This window comes from Mercenaria mercenaria, chromosome 11, assembly GCF_021730395.1.
Source record: "Mercenaria mercenaria strain notata chromosome 11, MADL_Memer_1, whole genome shotgun sequence".
NCBI lineage: Eukaryota > Metazoa > Mollusca > Bivalvia > Venerida > Veneridae > Mercenaria > Mercenaria mercenaria.
In genome coordinates, this window is record NC_069371.1 from 45187207 (window position 1) to 45209025 (window position 21819).

The window sequence follows — 21819 nt, forward strand, 5'->3', positions numbered from 1 at the left end:
CACCTTATCCAAGACTACAAGCCTCGTGTTCTTATGCGAGTTGCAATTAAGTACGAGAAGTTGGCAAACAGAAATTCCAGAGCACCAAAAACTGTCCCTATGACTGATAAATACATTTTTGTATAACACACTAATCCATTTGTGGACAACTATTAGATAGGGATATGTGGTATTACCAATATACTAGTATACAATGATTTGGTTGATAAAAGATATTGCTGCACGAAATTTTCAAACTGATATGCCTTGGTGCAACACTGCTCGCGTTAATGGATGCAAATGCTGTAGAATGCATGCATTAAAAGTGGAAAATAAATTACTTTGAACTTCAAGGTAAAGTGGTTAAGGTGTAAGCCTCTCAGCCCTGAGGTACTGGGTTCAAGCACCACTGGGGTCGCGACCAAGCCTTCTATATAACACCAATCGTATGACACAGGAAAAACCCAAGACAGATGGTGTTACAGACATGTCACCCTGGACTGATAGCATTCTGAACACTGCACATTTCAACCACAGATAATTATTTAGTTCATTGTTATAATGAACAATAAAATAACACACATCATGGAATATAGTATTTGTCCATCACTGAAAAGTAGAATTTTTCAAACAATGTTAGTGCAAGGGGTGATCAATAAATACCCAGAAAAGTGCTCTCATTTTTTCCCCACATACAATCAACAAGAGGGCCAAGATGGCCCTAGGTCGCTCACCTAAGAAACACACCATAACAGTGTAAAACATGTTTGACCTAGTGATTTCATGGAAACAAATATTCTGACCAATTTTCATCAAGATTGGACCAAAAAATTGGTCTCTTGCGATAAAAGAAGCATTTTCTTAGATATGACCTAGTTTTTGACCCTAGATGACACATGTTCAAACTCAACCTAGATTTTATCAAGACAATCATTCTGACCAAAGTTCATGAAGATCAACTGAAAAATACAGCCTCTATCACATACACAAGTTTTTTCTTTGATTTGACCAAATGACCTAGTTTTTGACCTCAGATGACCCATATTCAAATTTGACCTAGATTTCATTAAGGCAATCATCCTGACCAAATTTCATAAAAATCAATTGAAAAAAACAGTCTCTATCGCATATACAAGATTTTTCTTTAATTTGACCTAGTGACCTAGTTTTTGACCTCAGATAACCCATATTCAAACTCGACCTAGATTTTATCAAGGTAATCACTCTGACCAAATTTCATGAAGATCAATTGAAAACTACATCCTCTATTGCATACACAATGTTTTTCTTCGATTTGACCTAGTGACCTAGTTTTTGACCCCAGATTACCCATTTTCGAACTCGGCCTAGATTTTATCAAGGTAATCATTCTGGCTAAATTTCATGAAGATCAGTTGAAAAATACAGCCTCTATCGCATACACAAGGTTTTTCTTTGATCTGACCTAGTGACCTAGTTTTTGACCCGAGATGACCCATTTTCGAACTCAGCTTAGATTTCATCAAGGCAATCATTCTGACCAATATTCATGAAGATCAATAGAAAAATACAGCCTCTATCGCATACACAAGGTTTTTCTTTGATTTGACCTAGTGACCTATTTTTTAACCCGAGATCACCCATTTTCGAACTCGGCCTAGATTTCATCAAGGTTATCATTCTGACCAATATTCATAAAGAATAATTGAAAAATACAGCCTCTATCGCATACACAAGGTTTTTCTTTGATTTGACCCAGTGACCTAGTTTTTGATCTGAGATGACCCATTTTCGAACTTGGCCTAGATTTCATCAAGGTTATCATTCTGACCAATATTCATGAAGATTAATTGAAAAATACAGCCTCTATTGCATACATAAGGTTTTTCTTTGATTTGACCTAGTGACCTAGTTTTTGACCCCAGATGACCCATTTTCGAACTCGGCCTAGATTTCATCAAGGCAATCATTCTGACCAACATTCATGAAGATCAATTGAAAAATACAACCTCTATCGCATACACAAGGTTTTTCTTTGATTTGACCTAGTGACCTAGTTTTTGACCCCAGATGACCCATTTTCGAACTCGGCCTAGATTTCATCAAGGTTATCATTCTGACCAATATTCATGAAGATTAATTGAAAAATACAGCCTCTATCGCATACACAAGGTTTTTCTTTGATTTGACCTAGTGACCTAGTTTTTGACCCGAGATGACCCATTTTCGAACTCGGCCTAGATTTCATCAAGGTTATCATTCTGACCAATATTCATGAAGATTAATTGAAAAATACAGCCTCTATCGCATACACAAGCTAAATGTTGACAGACGACAGACGACAGACGCCGGACGCCGGACATCGAGCGATCAGAAAAACTCACCTGAGCATTGCTCAGGTGAGCTAAAAATGGATGAAACTGTTCTATGATAAAGTAAATAAGTGAATGTAAGTCAAAATATCAAAGTAGTGTTTTCTTTTGACAAAAAGTAAGTAATGACTGTTACTTACACATCATCTGGCATCACTTTTCTAGTGTACATTTGCTAAAAAACACAACTTCCCACATATTTAAATTTCAAGCTATGTTTTCTAAAATCTTGTGTGGTTTACAATTTATGCTAGCTTTATGAAAATTATTACAGTTGTTATAAAGGTATGTAGCTGAAACAAGTTTCAGCTACTATATCTTTGACCTCTAAGCATAACCTTGACCTTGGACCTAGTGATCTAAGTTTTGCACTCTGCTGGTAGTCTGGATTATGTGAACAATTAATGCTAATTTCATGAAATTCATTCTTGTGGTTTAGAACATCTGAGGTAGATACAAATTTCAGGTGTTTGATCTTTGTAAGTGTGACCTTGACTTTGTGCATAGTGACCTAGGTTATTTGACCTGCATATCCTCTTGTTGAGGTAAAAAACAAACTTCTGCTAGTTTTATAAATATCTTCCAAATAATTAGTTATATGGAGCTGACACAAATGTGAGCTGTTTGACCTTGACCTTAAATCAAGTTGCCTGGTTTGTGCATTCTACAAGCTGTTTTAATGAGGTAAACAATTAATGCTTGTTTTATGATGTTAACTCTGCACACTGTCTTGATGATCTTAATAATTAATGCCAGTTTTATGAAAATCTTCCCTCCTGCCGACACAAATTACGGATGGATGGCCAACAAATGGACACAAGTGACTCCAATATACTTTATATCCGGAGGAATAACAAATGTCCCAAGAAATTACATGATAATTTATGTTCTTATTTTGCAAAAATGTCTCATTCCAAATTTTAGCAGCAACAATAATAACAAGAGCTGTCTGATGACAGCGTGCTCGACTATTCGAAGAATTGATTGAAGAATGGGGTCAAAATATTTCCACGGATATTCAGACAAAAGAAATAAATAGATAAGACAAACAATGTTCCTGTATTACTTTGATTTCGATAAGTCTTGCACTAAATGGCAATATATGAGCCAATTTCAAAGTCCAAAAAGGGCCATAATTCAGTCAAAATAGTTATGTACTCTTGCCTACAGATGGAAATCATATTGATAAACAAGTGTTCAAAGTTTAAAAGCCATATGGCAAATATTTTTGACAAAACATGGACTTGTATGAAAACAGAACCAATTTCAAAGTCCAAAAAAGGGCCATAATTAAGCTAAAATAGATGACAGAGTTATGTTCTCTTTCCTACAAATGGAGACTATTATACTAAGCAAGTGATAAAAGTTTCAAAGCCATATGTCAAACACTTAACAAAAAATATGAACTGGTACGAAAAACTTAACCAAGATTTATAAGTCAAAAGGGGCCATAATTCAGCCAAATTCCTTGATGGAGTTATGTACTCTTGCCTATAACTGGACATGGTAATGGTAAACAGGTGTTGAAAGTTTCAAAGCTGTATCTCAAAAGACTTTGTCAAAATACGAACTGGTACGAAATATTAACCCAGATTTCTAAGTCAAAAAGGGCCATAATTCAGCCAAAATGCTTGATGGAGTTATGTGCTCTTGCCTATAACTGAACATGGTGATGGTAAACAAGTGTTGAAAGTTTCAAAGCTTTATCTCAAAAGACTGTCTAAATATGAACTGATACGAAAAACTTAACCAAGATTTCTAAGTCGAAAGGGGCCATAATTCAGCCAAAATCCCTGATGGAGTTATGTACTCTGGCCTATAACTGGCCATGGTGATGGAAAACAAGTGTTGAAAGTTTCAAAGCTTTATCTTAAAAGACTTTGTCAAAATATGAACTGGTACGAAAAACTTATCCATGATTTCTAAGTCAAAAGGGGCCATAATTCAGCCAAAATCCTTGATGGAGTTATGCGCTCTTGCCTTTAACTGGCCATGATGATGGTAAACAAGTGTTGAAAGTTTCAAAGCTTTATCTCAAAAGACTTTGTCAAAATGTGCACTGGTACGAAAAACTTAACCAAGGTGTGACGCTGACACCGACGCCTACGCCGTGCTGAGTAGGATAGCTCTACTTATTCTTCGAATAGTCGAGCTAAAGACAATAATTTTTTGGAGTTATACATCCAAATTCACCAGTAGACACTCTGACAAAAATCTGTTATCACATAATTTACATGCTATATAGTGATTTGGTCAAAAGGATTCATAATTACCAAGACAACACATTCTTACTAGTTCTGACATTTATGTCTTTGATGATTTGGTCCACAGTCTGATTGTACCCTTACTTGTTTGATCTCCCTTTTACCGTTAAAGGCTTTCCCCAAACTATTCTTTAACCTTTAGACTGCTAAATTTCTAAAATGGACTGGTCCATCATTCAATTATGGCAATACCATTTATTCAAAAGGGTGTTCAATGAAAATTTACTGACTGAATAGCGAACAGTGCAGACCATGATCAGTCTGCACAGATGTACAGGCTGATCTTGGTCTGCACTGGTCGCAGAGCAGAATCACTTGCTGCCAGCAGGCTAAAGGTTAAAGTATATAACATTGTTGCTGATATTAATATAAATGATTTCAAAGAAAGATCTCCTACAGAGGTAGTAGGATTTTTTTTATTAAATTTTCAAATATCTTTACAGTTTTGAAATTATCTTAAAAAGATGTTTATATGGTATTTTGCAAAGTAAATTTCAGACATATTTGTCTTTCAAAGTTTTTCAAGATCCAAATTTGACTTTTTCCATATATGGACATTTTACACAATTATTAAGGCAGGAAAAATAAGTCTTTGGCCATAAAATTGACAATATTGAACTTACTTTAAAAAAAAACAAACAAAAAAACCCTTAGCTACAGAAACTATAATCCACAGAGACATTTAGAACGAGTTTTGATGTAAAGTTTATTTATCTTGCAAAATAAAGCTGCACTTCACTGGTGGATCAAACAGTAAAAACTTTCCTTGATGTCCTTTATCTAGCTAACACAAGCAATTATCATTTTGTAAAAATAAAATCTGTAAAAAGATCCTTTGGAAGCGAAGAATGCAACCAAGAAGAATAACTGCAGTCAATGTCATTAAGTAAGTTGTTTCAAAACCCTCAGGAATGTTGTTGTAGGAATGAGAAGAAATGACACTATGATTTCAATAAGAAACTCATATCTGATCCAGTGACATATTCCACAGGCTCCTTTCCTCTGAAAAAAGAAAAGTTAATTCTTCAAAAAACATTAAATGTAAAGGATTATTATATTCTATATTTCAAAACAAAGTAACAGTAAATTACGAAAGCTAGCCAACAGTTTCTGACAAAAGTTTTCAGTGTAGTTATATAAGGGAAATGACACAAACACGTGTAATATAAAACACTTGAAACAAATTACTTTGAAAAGTGGCATGCACATTCTGAGGAAAATTCCAAAGTTTTCCATACAGCCTTACAGGGAAAGCTTAAGTCCTATCTTAGTCCAACCCGTTGCGTAATTATCACTTTCTTTTCATTTCAGTTTGGACGGACTGTCAGGGGAGGTAACTAGAGTCACGGATTGGGACTAGTCCAATCTGTGACAGCCATGTTTGTTTTTTGAAAAAATCAAGACGAATTTTTACAATTTTAGAACAGGGTCACCCAAGCAGCATTTCTATGACATAAAATCAAAATTAGACCAGTAGTTAAAAAAGGTGATGGTGTTTGAAGATTTTTCTATTTCTAGCTGCAGTGGCCATGTTTTTTGACAAATCAGAATAATATGAACACTCAAGGTAGATTGTCACTTCAGGGGGTTTTAGTGTAAATTGTTGCAGTCTGAAAATCATCTCATCACTACCTGCCGATATTCCAAGTTTTAAGTCAATACCTTTAATATTTTTTTAAGTTATTCTCCGGACACGGATTTCACGATGCACAGTGTACATCGTCTCATCGCCATCTACCTACATCCCAAGTTTGAAGTCAATACCTTCAGTGGTTAATAGGTTATGCTCTGGACACTAAATATGAGATCTGACCTTTGAGCTCAATTTGTGACCTTGACCATAAACCTATAGACCAGGGTCATGTTCTCTGCACATCGTCTCATTACTACCTACCTACAAGTCAAATCTGAAGTCATTATCTTGAATGGTTAGTAAGTTATGCTCTGGACATGAAACATGACTGACAGATTTGACCTTTGAGCTCAATTTGTGACCTTGATCTTAGTTCATGTGCTCTATAGTCTCACCGCCACCTACCTACATGCAAAGTTTGAAGTCAATACCTTGCATGGTTATTTAGTTATGCTCCAGACACAAAATATGATGGACAGTTGAGACCTTCTAGCTCAATTTGTGACCTTTGACCTACAGAGCCAGTTCAAGCACTCAGATTATCGTCTCATCGCCATCTACCTATATGCCAAGCTTAAAGTCAATACCTTAAACAGTTATAAGTTATGCTCCGGACTCAATTTATAACGGATGGATAGACGCTTGTGCCATCGCATAATACATGTATGTGCCATTTTTTCCAAATTGGGGGTATAAAAATAACCATTCCTCATGTCAGCCATTTTTTTGATGAACAAAAATAATTTCAGAAACTTGATAGAAGGAACATTTGTATGATATCATTTCAAAAATAGGTGCAGTGTTTCATGAGAGATGCTATTCGATATTTTTCTATTTCAAGATCAAGCAGCTTTAAGCAGCCAGCAGAATTAAATGTTTTGAAGATTGTTTCTAAAGGACCATACAAGGAATATTAATTTTGTGCAAAGTTTCACCACTTTCTGCTAAATAGTTTCAGAGGTGACGTTGCATGAATAGAAGCATGGGCGACACTTTATCAACAGACAGTCAGTAATCACAAAAGCTCGCATCAAGCACAATAATGCTCTAGTCAGCAAACAAAAAGATCATCTGTTATGCATTGTTACCTTTCAAAGAGTCTAGCATTGGTGACACCTTTCAAAATAGCTTTGTCTCCTTCAACATGTAAGATACATCCCTCTCTGATACCCTGAAACATCAAATAATGCCAGCAGAAGCTAAGGATCTTATTTTTGATATACTGTTAGTGAACTAAGGTGATTTATAGGCCCATTGGTCCAGCAAGATAAGTGTTCAACTTTCTCTGAACACACTGGACATATTTCAATTGTTATGTTATAAAAAATCAGATGTGAGGTATATCATGTTAATTCAGGTGTAATAGACCTGAAAATGTTGTTATAACCATTTTGTAACGTAAAAATCTTCCTATGATGATGTAATGGTATGCATTGGGGGACAGTGGTCTCGAGCTTAGGGTGACAACTGCTCAACCTGGTTCTAGCCCCACTGGGTTAACAAGCACACCTTCTCATATGACACCAGTACCGACATTACAAGGGAGCTCCATCCAAAGTGATTCAAATAAATGTCAAGCTTTCAACAAAAGTTAAAACAAATTAGTAAACATTAACTTGCAAATTCCAGAGGACATGTTATTTCATTAATCTGAGCAAGCTTTATTGTGAAACTGTATTTAAAGTTACAAGGTATGTACTTTGAACCATGGCTAGTGTATATGATAAAGAATACATCATACCAGAACAGCAGGAGAATCTTCATATTCATGATACTGTTTGATCCTCTGTTCTCTCGTCTCCTGAAAGAGTTGGCATTTAATTCCAATCATTCAAGCAGACTTGGTCAAATATTGCACATTTTGCTCATTTTTTTATCAGTTTAACCAGGCATGTTTTCTTCAACTTAAGTTTAATGCTATTAACTACTGTTCAGTTTAACTAACTGCACACAAGCTATGCGTACAAGTCAAGTATGAAACAATAATCCAATTCTGGAAATCTGACTGAATACTTTATATTAATGCTAAAGAGTACACTGCAAAATCTAACAGGAACAGGTCAAAATATTCTCAAAACAAAGTATCAAGTCTAAACTTCAGACTTATTTAATGACTATGACTTACAATTCCCTATTTTATTCAGTGTCCTTTGATAGACAGTTCAAAGAGTATCTAAGCTGCAATCACTTAAAACAGCTCAAAGACAATAATTTATTATTTTTACAACAGTATGTCATTTTACATTCATTTATTAATCTTACACATTGACAGCAGGAGTTGTGCACTTCAGCTTCCAATCACATTTCATTTTAACTAGATCCAAATTGACAATGATATTTTACAACAACTTGTTTTCTGTCAATTTAATACTTTTGTTTTCTATCAAAATTAGTGAAGACTTTCTCACTAGCTCAACAACTTTAAATTCAGGAAATATTTCATTTGAAACTGTCATACCAAACTGCTAGCATCTCTTTAGAGCTATGTCAGACATCTATTACTGTGTAAATTTTTATTAACAACGACTTACCCCCATGTGTTTACTGCTGGGATCTGGATCTTGATAATGTGGATTTATGTTGAAGGGTACCAATCCAAGGGCATTAAATGAAGGTGGATACACAATTGGCATATCGTTAGTGGTATTGATACTGACAGTGGAAACATTAGTCCCTGCGCTGGATCCGATGTATGGCATACCGTCTTCCAGAACTCGCCTCCGGATTTCATCCACAATGTTTTCATCATACAAAGTTTTCAGTAACCTGAATGTGTTTCCTCCACCTGTTATTCAATGAAACCTTATATATAATATCTTTTTTATTTATTTATATAAAGGCATGTTTCCAACTTTTAGCAAGAGAGTCTGATCAGCTAGTACTGGGTCCAAGATTATAAAAAACTGAGTTTGGGGACCAGTATTAGGTTTCTGCTTTGTCACAAGTCAATTTCTAAACTGAGGTTAGTGCTAACCCTTAGCATGCTGGACACAATTGATTCTGCCTTTGCAGTCTGATCATGGTCTGCACTGTTTGCTACTCATGCAGTCAGTAAATTTTCAGTAAACACTCCTTCAAATTATAAATGGTACTACCCAAATTGGAAGATGGACAAGTCCATTATAGAAATTTAGCAAGGCAAGGGCTAACCATTAATTTATCAAATGCATGAATTTGAAATTTTGGACTGGTCCAATTCCTCAGTTTTACAAATTAACCTGGAACATCATTTTACCATAATTCTCCATCAAAGTCACTGTCATTAGTGGAAAGTTTTGTAAAATGCATTTATTTCATTTACTTAACAGTTTTTTAACATGGATCTTTTTCTAAAGTGTTATATAATTGAATTTCCTAGGATGATTTATAGACTGTGAAGTTCAAAAACGCCGTTTCAGTGGAGCATATAACTTTGAAAAGAGTACAGCTTAATCTTTACCCTGCTAAATTTCTAAAATGGACTGGTCCCTCATTTAATTTGGGCAGTGCCATTTATTATTCAAAGGGGTGTTCACTGAAAATTTACTGACTGAATAGCGAAGAGTGCGGACCAAGATCCGTGCAGACTGATCTTGGTCATTCTGAAATTCATTTGAACCTGTCATACTAACATTCCAACATTACTGACTTTTCCAAGGAAAATGATTTAGTCGACAGATTTGCCTGCAATAGAGCTGAAATAAAATACATACATGTAGTATTCTAAGTAAGAGATGTTTTTATCACATTGTGTATAATAAACTGATACTTTGAGTGTACTAGGATAAGTTAAAATTGTACAGTTTCTTTTTTATATCATCTCATCTTATAGGTATATATCACCGGATTTAATAATTTATCCTTAACAAGTATTTCAACAAATATGCTAAAATGGTTTCACCATGGTTTTCATAACAGCTGATGTTTTACTTACTGGTATATAGCATGTTATACTAATCAGGGATTATTTTGGTTGTTTTGGGAAAAGGTCCGGTACCAACTGAATTAATTGGGAAAAATCACTGCATTTTTTCTCAATTTGGGAATTGTTGGTGTCATTCTGTTTTTCTAATCAACAGTAAAGCCCCTGAGATAGGCCTGTACTTAAATCACAAAATTGCAAGTAATCATTAATATTTGCAAAGATAGGATGTGTTTTGCCTACAAGTCAATAAATTACCAAACCACTTAACAGTTTGACCATTTTCCTTCGTCTTTCAGGGAATTTCTTTCTGGAAATTCTGAAAAAAAAAACACTTTTAAATTCGGAAGGGGTCCTTTTACTGATGAAGAAGAAAAAAAGTCACTGCAAACCTATAAATAGGGCTTCCGCATTTCTGACAGCATTTACTGCACTTGATTTTTCATGTATACTTTCCAAGTTGTATCCTGCAATGTATGTTATTAGGTATAAGCATAGAAGTATAATTTTTTATAGCTCGAGATCTATGGTATGTTAGTTTCCACAACAAAGAGAAATTACGTATATGCACATTCTATCGTAAATAATTGCTTTCCACAATAAATTCTTTCCTTCATCCCCTTATAAAATTATTCTTTTTTTTTTTATATTTTTTGTACCTCCAAAACTTCCTTTTGTAAATTAAAATCTACCATTTGAAGGGACCAAAAATTGCAAATATAGTGATACTTTTTATTCTATCAAATAGTTACTAATATATTTGTAAACAAATCAAAATGCAGTCAGATATTTTTTTTCCATTCTGATATCCCGTACTGCATGATTGTTTATACAGGTCTGAATTTTAGGCCAAAATGTAAAAGATCTTTAATGTCAGGACTTAGTAAACTGCAACATTGGACAAATTCTTTGAAAGCAAGTTTCTATTTCCATTTTGCCTCATTTTGAAATGTACGACATTTGTAAGTACGTGATAAGTAAAATTATTCATTGAAACTGGCTACCTTAACAAAATTAAATAAAATGTGCTAATTTTCATTTGAAACTTCAATAGCATACCTAGCTTATGTGGTGTTTATTGTTTTTACACATAATATATTATTTTCTAGTGTATGCAACATGTCAAGATTTAATTACATGAAAAAGTAGATACAAATTTACAAACATTATCCTTATCTTGCGATCGCTGCTATAAGCCCTTTGGCCTTAAGTAATGCACATTTAACATACCCATATCTTCGTATGCCTTCCGTGCAATGCTTGCATACTCGTCTCTGTTGTGAAGAGCGTATGGCACAAACAACACGGTTTTCACCTTGCTGAAATAGTGAAAAAAAATGTTCAAAAGTTAAACCATTGCACATTAATCTGTATGTCAGTTCAAGGCTATTTCTCAACTCAAGCAACAATAAAAATTTCTAAAATGGACTAAAATGAATTTAAAACTAGAAAATGCTTTTGTAAAAAAGCGCATGTCTCCCCCAATGCAAAGTCCTATAGGCAAGAAGTCAATAGGGGTCAGGAGCGAAAGTCAAAGAGACACTGATGGTTGGCTGCAATAGGGATCATCTACCTGGCATGTCCAGTCATCCCGCTAAATTTCAACACTCTTGGCCTAGTGGTTCTCAAGTCACTGTTCAGGCTCCTGTGACCTTGACCTTTGATCAAATGACCTCAAAATAAATAGGGGTCATCTACTCTGCATGTCCAATCATCCTATGAAGTTTCAACATTGTAGGTCAAGTGGTTCTCAAGTTATTTCCAAAAAATGATTTTACATGAACAGGCCACTGTGACCTTGACCTTTAATAGAGTGACCCCAAAATCAATAGAGGTCATCTACTCTGCATGTTCAATCATCCTATGAAGTTTCAACATTCTGGGTCAAGTGGTTCTCAAGTTATTGATCGGAACTGGTTATCAATGTTCAGGCCCCTGTGACCTTGACCTTTGACGGAGTGACCCCAAAAACAATAGGGGTCATTTACTCTGCATGAACAATCAACCTATGAAGTTTCAACATTCTGGGTCGAGAGGTTCTCAAGTTATTGATTGGAAATGGTTTTCCATGTTCAGGCCCCTGTGGCCTTGACCTTTAACAGAGTGACCCTAAAATCGTTAGGGGTCATCTATTCTGCATGACCAATCATCCAATTAAGTTTCATCATTCTGGGTCAAGTGGTTCTCAAGTTACTGACTGGAAATGGTTTTCAATGTTCAGGCCCCTGTGACCTTGAACTTTCACAGAGTGACCCCAAAATCGTTAGGGGTCATCTACTCTGCATGACCAATCATCCTATTAAGTTTCATATTTCTGGGTCAAGTGGTTCTCAAGTTACTGACCGGAAATGGTTTTCAATGTTCAGGCCAGTGTGACCTTGACCTTTCACAGAGTGACCCCAAAATTGTTAGGGGTCATCTACTCTGCATGACCAATCATCCACTTAAGTTTCAACATTCTGGGTCAAGTGGTTCTCAAGTTACTGACCAGAAATGGTTTTCAATGTTCAGGCCCCTGTGACCTTGACCTTTGACGAAGTGACCCCAAAATCAATAGGGGTCATCTACTCTGCATGACCAATCATCCTATGAAGTTTCAACATTCTGGGTCAAGTGGTTCTCTAGTTATTGATCGGAAATGGTTTTCAATGTTCAGGCCTCTGTGACCTTGACCTTTGATGGAGTGACCCCAAAATCAATAGGGGTCATCTACTCTTCATGGCCAATCATCCTATGAAGTTTCAACATTCTGGGTCAAGTGGTTCTCTAGTTATTGATCGGAAATGGTTTTCAATGTTCAGGCCCCTGTGACCTTGACCTTTGACGGAGTGACCCCAAAAACAATAGGGGTCGTCTACTCCAGCAGCCCTACAACCCTATGAAGTTTGAAGGTTCTAGGTCAAATGGTTCTCCAGTTATTGCTCGGAAATGAAGTGTGACGTACGGACGGACGGACGGACAGGGCAAAAACAATATGTCTCCTAGGGGAGACATAATAAGATTTTTACATGTAATTAATGGTTGTTTGTCATTCTCCCATACAAGAGGTTTACCATAGCTAATTTGGGGGACAAAAATTGTTCTTAAAGAGTGTCATTTGACAATAATGATATTTAAAACAATTGCAATTATAGTCTGTGTTTAGGATAACATGATTATGTAAGTTCCGGTATCTACACTACAGAAGTTTATTAGCTATTAAAGAACATGAAACATCTAAATTAAAAAATTAAATCACTATTTTCACTACATTCACCCGAAAAGAGAAAATTTTCTATCTAATTTGTTTCTATTATCATAATTATCATGATTAACCATATATATAGCAGAAATATTTTATTTATCGGTACAATTAATTCTCCTTATCTTTGTGCTGTAGTAGACGTACTTCTTTTTATTTAGAATATAAATTTTGCCAAACTGAGTTTTGATTTTAATGTAGTCTAAGAATCATAACAAACTGATATTACATTTAGGAATTATGGATTATCATTAATGCAAACAATTGTGTTAATATTAACTTAATAGAACATTAAACTTAATAAAAAGAATCCGTAATACCAGGTATTTTCTTATTGGTTTCCTATTAATTAATATGATGTCCATTTTCTCTTCAAAAAGATCAAGTTAAATAAAGAAAATTCTAAATTTGCTATGAAGCATGAATAGACTGTCACGTCTGATTTGATGTTGCATGCACTGAGGCCATGAGGTTGAGCATGATGTTATGCAGGATTAATGTGTATTTAAAAAAAACCACCAAAAACAACTATCTGTAACACATGAACTGAAAAGAAACTTTGCATTCCTGGATTCAGAAATTTGTATAAGAGAAACAAATTTACAACAAAGGCAATGCCATGATTGTTGAGGTGAATAATGCCGAATCTAGGTATATACCGAAGGGGGTATAGGAAAGATCGCCGTGACATCACGCATTAACATCTGTTTATCTGGTGGTGGGCAAACAGATGTTTTTACACAATTGTGATGTATTGTCTTATAAGTTGGTATATACATCTACTCATAATATAGTTGTATGTTTGTATGTATGCTTGGTCAGTATATAATATACTCTAGAGCTAGTCACTCGGTGTTGTTTCTTTCTTCAAGTACATGACATGGTGTCAGAAATGTAAAAAACTGATTGTTTGTTAATTCACCATTATAAAAAGATGGATGAATATAAAGTGAAAACACCTTCTATCAACTGGGATTCTAGAGACTTAAAAACGGAATTTAAAAAGTTCAAAACGCACGTAATTTTATGTTTGGTGGACCTTTAAATTCGAAGTCGGAAGAACAGAAAGTCAATTATTTGATGTTATGGGTAGGCGAGAAAGGAAGAGATATTTATTCTACATGGACTCTAAGTAATGATGACAAAAAGAAACTGGAACCCCATTTCACAAAACTAGAAGAATATTGTGAACCAAAGTCGAACGTTATCTATTCACGATATCTGTTGAAATCAAGAGTACAGAAACAAGATGAAACTTTTGAACAATTTGTCACAGATTTGAAATTATTGATAAGAGATTGTGGCTACCCAGAAGACAGATATGATGAAACTGTGCGAGATCACATAGTGTTTGGAGTAAAATCGCATAAAATTAGGGAAAGCTTAATTAGGAAAGGTTCAGATTTAAAACTGCAAGATTGTTTGGACATTGCCAGAACTCACGAAATATCTCAAACACAAGTAAAAGAAATGGAGTCGGAAGACAAATCCTTGCATGGAATCAAACGAAAACTTTCAGTATCAAAGAAAAAACCATTTCAACCAAAACAATCAGGAGCGAAATACTTTCAACCAAGGATATGCCTTAAATGTGGATACCAGCATACCACAGCTACGTGCCCTGCTAATGGAAAAACTTGTAGGAAATGTAAGAAACCCGGACATTTTGAGAAAATGTGTAAATCAAAATCCCAGAGGAAATCTAGATACGGTAAAGTCCACATGATGGACGACTTTTCAGAAAGTGACAGTGATACCAGCGGAGAATTTGAATATATGGGAATTTCGACAAGTGACAAAAGTGTAAATTCTGTTACACATGACATGACAGTACAAGTAAGGGTGAATGGAATTTGCATACCTATGCAACTGGATACAGGTGCAAAGTGCAATGTTATGAGTGTGAAAATTTTGAAAAAACTGGGAATTAAAGGAAATATCAAGAATACAAGGGTTAACTTGAAATCTTATAGTGGACACACAATGAAGCCCATAGGTACGTTGTCTTTACCTTGTATCATCAATGATAGTTCCCACGAGATTAAATTTCATATCATTCATGAAAAAGCACCTACGGTACTTGGCGTTGAGTCATGCATCGCGCTAGGACTGGTAAAGCGAGTGTATGGTGTACAGGACGAAACAAAACAAAATGTCAGTACAAGAAATGAATTTGTTGAAGATAAATTTCCAAATTTATTCAAAGGTATGGGATGCCTTCCGAAAAAGCATCATATTGAAATAGAAAAAGATGCAAAACCTGTTGTAAACCCGCCGAGAAATGTGCCAGTAAAACTGCGTTCGAGAGTCAAGGACGAACTCGACAGAATGCTTGAAGAAGGAATAATTATAAAAGAAAATGAGCCTACGGACTGGGTAAATAATATGGTAACTGTAGTGAAACCGAACGGTTCTCTTAGGATCTGCTTGGATCCATCCGATTTGAACAAATGTATCAAAAGGCCACACTATCCATTGAAAACAATAGAAGATGTAGTCACAAGAATTCCAAATGCTAAAGTATTCTCGAAGCTTGACTGTGTATCTTCATTTTGGCAAGTTGAGCTAGATGAAGAAAGTTCGAAATTATGCACCTTCAACTCGTGCTTTGGAAAATTTCGATTTTTGAGAATGCCATTCGGAATAAAATCAGCCAGTGAGGTATTTCAAAACGTGATTTCTGAAATTCTGGATGATATAGATGGCGTTGAAGTCATTATGGATGACATATTAGTCACAGGCACAAATACAGAAGAACATGATCAAAGACTAAAGGAAGTTTTGCAAAGATTAGAAGATAATAATCTTAAGCTTAGCACGGACAAATGTGACATAAGGAAAAGCTCTGTGTCATATGTTGGACATACTTTGACAAGTGATGGATTAAAACCGGACCCTGAGAAAATAAGAGCTGTGCTGGACATGAAACCTCCTCAAAACAAACAACAAGTGAAAACTTTCATTGGATTTATTCAATACCTAAGTAAATTTCTTCCAATGTTATCGGAGAAAACTGAAATTCTTCGTAGAATTCTTAAAAAAGATGTTATTTTCTATTGGGGACAACAAGAAGATGAATGTTTGAACGAATTAAAACGCATGATTACCAATACACCTGTGTTAGCATACTACGACCCGAAGCTAGACGTTACGTTGCAATGCGATAGCAGTTCTAAAGGACTGGGATGTGCGATCCTTCAACGTGGCAAGCCGTTAGCATTTGCAAGTTGTGCTCTAACAAAAACTCAAATGAATTACAGTCAGTTGGAAAAAGAAATGCTTTCGATAGTATTTTGTTGTAAGAAATTTCATCACTACATATATGGGCAAGAAAAGATCTTATGTGAAACTGATCATAAACCCCTTCAGTCGATATTTCTGAAACAAATCCATGAAATTCCAGCTAGACTTCAGAAAATGCGATTCGAGTTGACAAGATACAATCTGAATGTTATTTATACACCTGGGAAGTATATGTATCTCGCTGATGCACTTAGCAGATCATACTTGAGTGACAGTGACCAATGTTCTGTTGAAGATTATGACATATTGTTGTGTGACTATATTTCTGTCTCAGACAGTGACAGGGAAGCAATAGAATCTGCCATGAAACATGACAATGAAATGAACATGCTGAAACATGTAGTAAAACATGGATGGCCTGATAAGAGATATGAAGTAGATATGCAAATACGTGCATATTGGAACTATAGAGATGAAATTACGCAAATCGAAAACTTACTGTTCAAAGGAACAAAGTTGATAATTCCAAGAGCAATGCGAAAAGTCATGATCGAAAGAATACACGAAACGCATCTTGGGACAGTGAAATGCAAAGCCAAAGCTAGAGATGCTTTGTTTTGGCCTTCGATGACCAAAGACATCGAAGAAAAAGTCAGCAGTTGTGGAATATGTGCTCGATACCAATCGAGGAACCCGAAGGAACCTCTAATTCCACATGAAATTCCTGACAGACCATGGAGTAAAATAGGAATTGATATTTTCGAGAGAAAGGGACATTCGTATCTAATCTCAGTATGTTATTACTCTAAATGGCCTGAAATTTCAAAGTTAGAAAATACGACAAGTCAATGTGTGATTGGGTATTTAAAATCACATATGTCGAGATATGGAATACCAGACGAGGTGATAAGTGACAATGCCAGAAACTTTACAAGTTTTGAATTTGAACAGTTCGCTGAAAGCTATGGATTTAAACACACAACCTCGAGTCCGAACTTTCCAAGTTCAAATGGTCAAGTGGAGCGTTGTATTCAAACTATCAAACGGTTAGTCAACAAGAATGATCTTGATCCAAATTTAGCAGTAATGGATTACAAAAATACGGAACTAGATGGAGTAGGTCTGTCACCTGCACAATTGTTCCTGAACCGAAGATTGAAAACGAAGTTACCCATTGCTAAGGAACTATGGAAACCTGACAATTCTAAAGAAATATCAGAGAAACTCTCAAAACGTCAGCAGAAACAGAAATTTTATTATGATCGGCATGCGCAAAGAAAAGCCTTGAAACCACTTCAAAATGGTGAAAATGTAATGTTTCGTCATAATGATAAATGGCAAGAAGGAAAAGTGAAATCGAAACATGACACTCCAAGATCTTATATTGTGGAGAACAAGGATGGAAAACAATATAGGCGAAATCGCAGACATTTGAGATCTAGCAAGGTACCGGTTCAAATTGAGCCTGATATTCCGCCACAAGCATCCTTAGATGACAATACGCAAAATATGCAAAATGCATCCGAGCCAGAACAACAACAACATACAGACGCACACATCTCGGAAGACCTGCCAAAACCTACGATTACAACGAGATCTGGTAGAGAAATCAAGCAGCCAAGCAGATTTCATGATTATGTTGTTAGTGCAGTAGATAAGATGAAAAGTGTTATTTCTAGTGGTTAAAATGTTAAAAGTTTTAATCATAAATCATAGAATATCACAAAGTGCAAAAATTCTATTTGATGGATTTAAATTCGCTTCGATGGATTTAATAGTGCTTATTACTTAACCTGCTTTTATGTAATTGCATTTATGTAAAAATGTTGAATGAATGTTAACTTTCTAAGCTGGTCAAATCTACAAAATGTACAAACAGAGAATTTACAATTTTTCTTAATTATTCATATCTAACGGAACAGATTCCAGAGAAACTATACTTAATTATTTCATACTTAAATTATCATTGATATCATTCCAAGTTCATTGTTTCTCAAGATTAACTTTATTACAGAACTATCTTATCTGACTGAACACAGTGTAAATGAGTTTATAATTGCCTGGATTTATAGCACTGCCCACACACAAGACAGTTTATCGCTAGTTAATGGTTTACATTATCAGTGGAAGTTAGTTGATTAATACAGCTGTGAAGTTCATCCAAGGACATGAGAATTTTTTAGAATTGCTTTACTGTAAAATCTTACAACTTTGAGTTAATTTAAAATTTAATTAAAATTTAATTTAATCCTATTATATAAAGAAAAGGGGATGTGATGTATTGTCTTATAAGTTGGTATATACATCTACTCATAATATAGTTGTATGTTTGTATGTATGCTTGGTCAGTATATAATATACTCTAGAGCTAGTCACTCGGTGTTGTTTCTTTCTTCAAGTACATGACAACAACGTTTGTGTTTGGGGTCATAATTTTTGATAACTTTTTTGCTCATTTATGGATTTTCAAAATTCAAAAAGTTTTGGAAAACTTACTATTTTCATATTTTCGTATTTAAATATCTTTTTAAAATGAATAACCGTATTAAATGACATATAAGTTAAATAGCAGCGAAGTGATGTTAATTTTTTTTTAGAAAAACACTGTAAGTTAAGCGTTCATAATTAATCAATTTTATTTCGAAATAATAATTAAAAGTAATGAATAAATTGCTTGTTTTATAACCTTTCTACTGATCCAAAAAATATTGATATATTTCATGTTTTAAGAAAGTTTAGGCCATTAGGAAATCATCACTGTTTACAAAATACATGAACGTTCGGCATCTGCCCACCCGATCAATGTCTTATCAGTTCTAAAAATAGAAAATACAACGGATTTGTATACAAACACGATCCCTCCTATTAGTGATGGGCAAATCGGTTAGATTTACCAACCGATTAATTGGCATAATTGGACAAGCCAACTGATATGATTAATCGGACATAATTGGATAATCAGTTATTTTAGTTGCATATCTATAAGTTCACTTCACAATGTATGTTTTATATCATTACTTAAGAAATTAACAACACAGAGATTAAATATCCTATTTCTATTGTATCCCTTCATTAACACAGGTAAGTTGACAGTGTAAAAGAAGATAGTTAACTTCAAATCAGTTACTCGTCCAAATTTCACCAGGGTACAGACAGACAGTATTAATCCAGCGATATTGTGTTATTAAGTTAAAAATTATTTGGAGTTCCGCAAAAAAAAAGTAATAACGATTTATTAATTCTTAGTTAACGACTGAAATGTTTTCAATCCCAAAAAATTAAAACTTGATCAGAAAATACTTTTGTTTGAATAAGTCTTACGGCATGCTTTGCATACTGCCACACTGTTGTCCAAAGTTTGGATCATGATGGTTTTCCCAGCTTAATTTTTGTAAAAGCCATAATAAAATTATATCTTCCAAAACCTGGGTGATCATAGATGACCTCAAGTTCTTCCGAGACGTTGGAGGAAGCCATTTTTGTAGAAGAGTATTTTCCATTGTCACTGGGCCAATTTGTTTAATTCGATCACATTTGCGGCGTATGCTGTTTTGCCTTGGGCAAACGGCTAGGGAATTTTTTGGTTTCCCGGCACTTCCCGGGTCTATCCAGCGTATGACGACGTGCACCGGTCCAGCAAGATAGGCAAAACGGCAAATCATATATATTTTGCGATATAAAATCAGTTAAACATCTGAAAAATTGGGTTAATAACAGTAAAGGTAGAAACATACTACAAGAAATATTTTGCTAACTTTCTTTGACAAGGCCTCAATAAAAAATCATAATAAATTGGAAATTTTTCTTTTTTATTTGCAGCTCATGTAGCCAGCGTAGGCCGAAGTGCTCGTTTATTATTAAACTGGCAAAAATTATTTTCTTGCCGCTGACGTGATCGGCATGTGTCCCGGGTAAAAAGAATGAATCGAATTGGCCCAGTCTCTTGACACATTTGAAGAATAATTAGCTCTCGTTCATTTTAAAACGTTTGCCTTGTTCATAATTTTCATAACGAGAGCAAAACCATCGGGCTTTAAATTAATATTTATCATATTGTCAAAACAGAAAGTATCAAAATGAAAATTTATGCAGGGAGAAGAAATAATCCGTATGAACAGGTTTTCCCGTTTGATAGACTGAGCCTAATTTTTATATGAGGAAAGATGACACTGTTAATGACATGTATCATTTTTTGAGTGGAAACTGAATTATAAAAAGTTTATAGATTTACTTTCAGTTTCAGTTATATAAAAAAAAGTAAGTTAGCAGTGCACATCTGCTTACTCGGCCAAGAATTCCTTGATTCGATCTTTACAATGTTCTAAATAACCGCTGCCATAGAGGGTGGAATTAGAAATCAGCAACAAACGCCTCATCATTGCAACAGTCCAAAGTGCTAATCTGTGACAGATTCTCCCGCCAAATGACAAATAACCGGAACCGGATTTTACGCTGGATTGCTGCTGGATATTCAGGCTGAATACCACTAAATCCGGCTGTTCTTTATTTTATATAAAATTCACTCACTTTAAAACGGGTTTTTGACATTTTTCTAGCATATCAGATTTTCAGAGACTTACATTCCCATAAAGAACTATATCGCTACTTTAGAAAAACAAAAAGAAAAGGGGGTGATAACTTTTATATAAGAAAGCTACAGTTCGCTAAATACAACCCGCTGAATTTACTCCTTTTCGCTTCTTTCAATTTCTCTTTTCAAAACATTAGATTCTTACGCCGCCATTTTTACGGTAGGAACATGCCGATTTCGACAGAAAGCAAAGTGATACATACTGGAACGCGGTAGGGTAAAAGTAAACACGTTGCTGTTGAGAAAAGGCACTAGGAAAGGAAAAAATATTAGTACTATTTATATTTGGACTACTTGTGATAGACCAGCGGAAGCTTACATTCTATTTGGTAGTGACAAGCCTATTTCAAATACCTCTACGACACGAATGCAAAGTATGCGCACCTCACCTAACTTCTAGGCTATTAATACAGATAATATGTAGTATAAACGTGTGGAAGAGTCTAACCTAACTTCAAATCACACACCAGCAAATATTATTCCCTATATATTCTATACAAGTACAAAAGTTGCTGCAAGATGCAAAAGGAAACTCCGCACCAAATAAAACAGAGTACGTAGTGATAGAACAGGAGATGCATGATATAACGATACTGGTGTCTTTGTTGTAGACCAT

At 35.0% G+C, this 21819-nt stretch overlaps 1 protein-coding gene across 1 annotated transcript; it reads right to left on the minus strand.

The window, feature by feature from the left end:
• Nucleotides 1-3196: 3196 nt before the first annotated feature.
• LOC123532142 (alpha-aspartyl dipeptidase-like) lies at nt 3197-21054 on the minus strand. The gene is made up of 7 exons (XM_053517313.1): nt 20897-21054; nt 11359-11447; nt 10521-10595; nt 8759-9012; nt 7969-8028; nt 7316-7398; nt 3197-5596 (listed from the first exon to the last, which is right to left on the minus strand). Exons 1-7 carry the CDS (start codon nt 20989-20991, stop codon nt 5536-5538), a joined length of 717 nt encoding a protein of 238 aa, XP_053373288.1. The 5' UTR covers nt 20992-21054; the 3' UTR covers nt 3197-5535.
• Nucleotides 21055-21819: the final 765 nt, after the last annotated feature.

Coding starts and splice junctions, on each gene's coding strand:
- LOC123532142 (XM_053517313.1), bottom strand. CDS start 20,991: ATGATGAGGCGTTTGTTGCTGATTTCTAATTCCACCCTCTATGGCAGC. Junction 8,029..8,758: donor CCAGCAGTAAACACATGGGG/GTAAGTCGTTGT, acceptor CAACTCTTTCAG/GAGACGAGAGAACAGAGGAT. Junction 5,597..7,315: donor AATGCTAGACTCTTTGAAAG/GTAACAATGCAT, acceptor TTCTTTTTTCAG/AGGAAAGGAGCCTGTGGAAT.